The 4,531-nt window shown below is 49.2% G+C and overlaps 1 protein-coding gene across 1 annotated transcript; it reads right to left on the bottom strand.

Annotated features, from left to right (window-relative positions):
• Positions 1–1,290: 1,290 nt before the first annotated feature.
• On the bottom strand, positions 1,291–3,453 carry LOC120055348 (leucine-rich repeat and immunoglobulin-like domain-containing nogo receptor-interacting protein 3). Its single transcript, XM_039003219.1, has 3 exons — positions 2,902–3,453; positions 2,018–2,761; positions 1,291–1,863 (listed from the first exon to the last, which is right to left on the bottom strand). Exons 1-3 carry the CDS (start codon positions 3,451–3,453, stop codon positions 1,291–1,293), a joined length of 1,869 nt encoding a protein of 622 aa, XP_038859147.1.
• Positions 3,454–4,531: the final 1,078 nt, after the last annotated feature.

Here is a 4,531-nt window from a genome sequence, read left to right as displayed (position 1 = left end):
CAAGTGCATAGCTTCCAGGAAGTCCTTTTCACTTTCTGTGAGAGAGGCATAACTATGATCATTCCACAGCACAGTAATCACCCAATAAGAGATCACACTAAATTCTTAACTTCTATCATTCTTATCAAGCTAAATGGTAATGTTATATAGTTTTCTCCAGAATACCACTTTAGTGATCTGGTTGAACCCTTATCAAGCTCACTAGCTAGGTTTCCATCCAATTAGCGACAGATTTTCAAGCGAATATTCTAAAATCTGCAAAAAAACAATATGTACATTTTCTCACCAGAGATGTGTTTCCATCAAATGGACTTGTTGAGGATAAAAGGCTGTGTGTGATGAAGTAGCGCACATTAAAACGACTTTTGCAGTTAAATTCCCATGTTTTCCATCGCATTTTTAACTCTAATGATGGTTTTCTCATCCCCAAAAATATGCGTTATATAGCGTGTATTAGTACTTGCACTCTAGCCAACAGCTCGCAGATACAATGTGCGTATAGCCTACATGATGAGATTATTATGGACGAAAGAGTGAGATTATTTTTTATTTGTCAAACAGCAGCCAAGCATCGATCATCATGTCACCAGAATAAGACCCTCAATATTTAATGGAAAGGAGCATCAAGCTCATCACCGTGCACTTTCACCACCCTGTGAAGTTCATCACCGTGCACTTTCACCACCCTGTGAAGTTCATCACCGTGCACTTTCACCACCCTGTGAAGTTCATCACCGTGCACTTTCACCACCCTGTGAAGTTCATCATCATTTATAATTTATTTCATCTGTAGCCTAATAAACTGCGTTCTTTCCTGACGAGTAGTACTGGGAGGACCACACAACATGTCATCGCGTGACTCAGACACAAAAGATCCCACCTCATCTAGCGTATTTAGTTTTGTCTACATTTGGACATTTTGAAACCAACAAATGTTCTGTTTCCATCAGGCCTGGCATGACATTTTTTATCCGAAATGTACTTAACTCGCATAAACGGGTTGGATGGAAACCTGGTTAATGACAATGTTATATTTGTCTGAAAATATAAACAGAACGTTGTACCACGAGCTGAGTAAAACCAGTAGGAGGCCGTGAGGTCAAAGGTCATCATGTTTTTTTCCACTCAAACCGAATCTGGTCCTGGTGAATACCAGCCATGTGTGAATACTGTATGCATTTTATTTTTTATTTCTTTATTTACTCTGCGATTCAGCGCTATGTGTGTCTTGTCAAACACGTTTCCAGGACGTGCTTATGCCTCCCCCGAGTGACCCCTGGCTGCGTTGTATCATATCATCTTCATGTTGAATTTCCGGGCCCCTCCGGCGCCACCCACCGCCGCCGGCCCCTCGGCCTTCCGGAAAGGGGTCTCGACGGTGAAGTTGTTCTTACGCTGACCCCGCCCCCGGCTCCATGCAAACAACAACAGGAAACAGAAGAGCACCACGCCCAGGAAGGTGATGCAGCCCATCGCTGTGGAGACCAGTATGGTGGTCAGGTCCAGGGTGAACTTGAGGAAGACGCGAGTGCTATTCAGGTTTGTGTCGTTGAAGAAGTCGCCGCCGTACATCGAGCGGTTGGCGAAGAAGGCCGACGAGGCATCCAGCGGCGCGCCCCGGACCGTGAGCATCGCAAAGTAAGTGTCATTTCCCCCGGCATTGCTGGCGATGCACATGTAGGTGCCGCTGTCGGTGACCTGGGCATAGCGGATCTCCAACGTCCCTCCTGGGAGGACGGTGATGCGGCCATTGCTCTTGGCTGTGATTAGTCGGCGCTGAGGGGAGATCCACATGATGTTGGGGGCGGGCTCTCCCACAGCACTGCAGAGGAAACTCACTGGCTGGCCCTCACGAGCCGTCACCTTGGAGGAATCAATGGATAAATGAATTAATGAATTAAGCATTAGGTATAAAACTGAAACAGGCATCGAAGCTGTAATACTACATATCAATGTGTACCTACACTGTAGTTACACTATGCTTACATGTACTGCAAAGTGGGATAACAACTCTTACTTGTTGAAGCTTGCGGTTGCGTATCTTGGGCTTCTGGCAGGTGAAGTGATCAAAGAGCGCTGAGTCGGTGAAGGTGCTGAGGCTGTTCCCCTGCACCTCCACCGGCCCAGCGCACACAGGCACCCTGCCGTCAAAGTTGAGGGTCTTGCGTCTCTGCAGGATCCACAACAAACGGCAGTCACACAGCAGCGGGTTCCCATCCACCCGCAGCGTCTCCAGGCTGTTGACAGAGTGGAACGATCCCTCCTCCAGGGTCTGGAGGTCATTGGAGGAGAAGTTGAGGACCCGGATCTGTCTGAGGCCTCCCAGGGAGTGGGGCTCCACCGTAGCCAGGCCCGTGTTCACCATGATCAGCTCTTTGAGCCTCAGCAGGTCCCTGAAAGCCCAAGGCTCCAGGGTGGTGATGGGGTTGTAGGAGAGGTTGAGATGGGTGAGGTGGATCAGGTTTCTGAAGGAGGACGAGGGGACGGAGGTGATATTGCTGTTGGTGATGGACAGCCAGTACAGGTCCAGACCCTGGAAGCTCAGGGGGGAGATGTATTCCAGGTAGGGCCAGTTGTCAATCTCCAGTACCCGCAGGTTGGCCAGCTTACGGAAGTTCTGGTCCTCCAGGGCGGGGATGCTGAGCTGGCGTAGTCGCAAAGTGACCAGGCTGCGTAGGTAGGACAGCGTCTGGCCAGAGATGGAAGTCAGGTTGCAGCGTTCAATGGTCAGATCCTCCACCCCTAACAGGCCAGAGAAGGCCTTCAAACACAATAAAATCCAATTTGATTAGTTGTGAGCTCCAATTTTGGAAACATAGCAGAATAAATAAAAGGTTATAGACAGATCAGGAACAACATAGTGCTTGAAAAATGAATGATCAAATGATAACAGCTCAATACCTCATGAGAGATGTAGACCAGGTCATTGTCTCCCACCTCCAGGTGTCTTAGACTCCTCAGGTCCTGGAAGGTGTAGTCCAACAGAATCACCAGCTTGTTCTCACTCAGGTCCAGCGTGGTCAGGTTGACCAGCTTGGCGAAGGCCCCCATGGGTACAAGCTTCAACTGGTTCGCCCTCAGCCGTAACACCCGGAGGCTCTGCAGGTTGGCGAACGCGTTGGGCTCCAGTGTGGCAATGAGGTTCTCACTCAGGTCCACTTCTTCAAGGTGCGGATACGGCGCCAGGTCACCCATCTCCACCCAGCGGAGACGGTTCCGGCTGAGGTCCAGGAGGCGAGTTTCCGTGGGGATGCCCTCTGGGATACCGGTGAGCCGCCGCCGCTGGCACAAGACGGACCGGATTTGGGCCGAGCACTCGCACCGTGGAGGGCATGCCTGGCAACAACCTGGCAGTAGGGTTGTCATGGTAACCAGCAGCAGGACCGGCCCCCAGAGACTCAGCCACCGCCATGGCGACAGGGACTGCCCACTGATGCCCGGGGAGCCAGTCATGGCCCTGGTGGTCCTGATCTGACTCCTAGCCTATCACAGGCTGGGTCAGTGCTGACTCCTAGCCTATCACAGGCCAGGTCAGTTTACCACACACCTATAGAGAGAGGGAGACAGAGGGACGAGAGGTTAGTGAGAAAGAGTGGGAATAGAGAGAAGGAGTAGAGGAGTAGAGAGTAGAAAGGGAGCAGATGTGGGAGGAGAAGGTAAATAAAGAGATGGAGGTTAAAGAAAGAGGGAAAGAGGGAGAAAGGAGAAGGCAGGGCTGAGGTAAAATTTAGAAGAGAGGAGTGGAAGGAATAATAGAATGTACAGAGATAGAAGAGAGGATGAAGAGGGGAGAGGACAGAGAGGAAGACAGATGGAGGTATTTTAAAACACCTATTAACCAACACATGCTCATAAAAATGCCATTCGGTATGCTGAATAATCCATGCTCCCTACAACTGTCATGAAAGAGCTATGGGGGCGGAAGGTAGCCTACTGGTTAGAGCGTTGGGCCAGTAACCAAAAGGTTGCTGGATCAAATCTCCGAGCTGACAAGGTAAAAATCTGTTATTCTGCCCCTGAACAAGGCAGTTAACCCACTGTTCCCTGGTAGGCCGTCATTGTAAATAAGAATTTGTTCCTAACTGACTTGCCTAGTTAGATTAAGGTTAAAAAGATGTCATAAAAATGCCATTCAGTACCCAGAATAATCCATGCTCCCTGCAACTGAAAGAGCTTAGACATGTCACATCTACTTAACAAAGCATTAAACCACCACTGACACCATGACATTGCAGGCACACTATTCCGCTGACAATATTTAAGATGGTGGAAGACACTTATTCATTAATCTATGAGTGTAGCAGCAGAACTAGGGCATTGGGAGTCACGTGAGTGAGAAGCATCCCGTCTGAATTCATGCATGTTTCCTCCCCTTCTCTCCTCCTTGGCATGTGCTCTGTTCACACCTCGACATGCTGAATACACAACGTATGACGCCATGCAGAGAGACAACAGGGTTTGCCTGAAAACCATCGATGCCTGTGAAAGGTATGTCAAATTCATGTCACTATGAGTCATTGTGTGGGAATGT

Source organism: Salvelinus namaycush, chromosome 11, assembly GCF_016432855.1.
Source record: "Salvelinus namaycush isolate Seneca chromosome 11, SaNama_1.0, whole genome shotgun sequence".
NCBI classification, from domain to species: domain Eukaryota; kingdom Metazoa; phylum Chordata; class Actinopteri; order Salmoniformes; family Salmonidae; genus Salvelinus; species Salvelinus namaycush.
The sequence above is the reverse complement of the archived record's forward strand: the minus strand, read 5'-3'. Positions and strand labels throughout refer to the sequence as shown.

What these genes read in the sequence shown, in the direction of transcription:
- LOC120055348 (XM_039003219.1), bottom strand. Translation starts at nt 3,453, where the DNA reads ATGACTGGCTCCCCGGGCATCAGTGGGCAGTCCCTGTCGCCATGGCGG. An exon ending in TGGTCTACATCTCTCATGAG is followed by an intron (nt 2,762 to 2,901) that starts GTATTGAGCTGT and finishes TTGTGTTTGAAG; the next exon opens with GCCTTCTCTGGCCTGTTAGG. An exon ending in GCAACCGCAAGCTTCAACAA is followed by an intron (nt 1,864 to 2,017) that starts GTAAGAGTTGTT and finishes GATTCCTCCAAG; the next exon opens with GTGACGGCTCGTGAGGGCCA.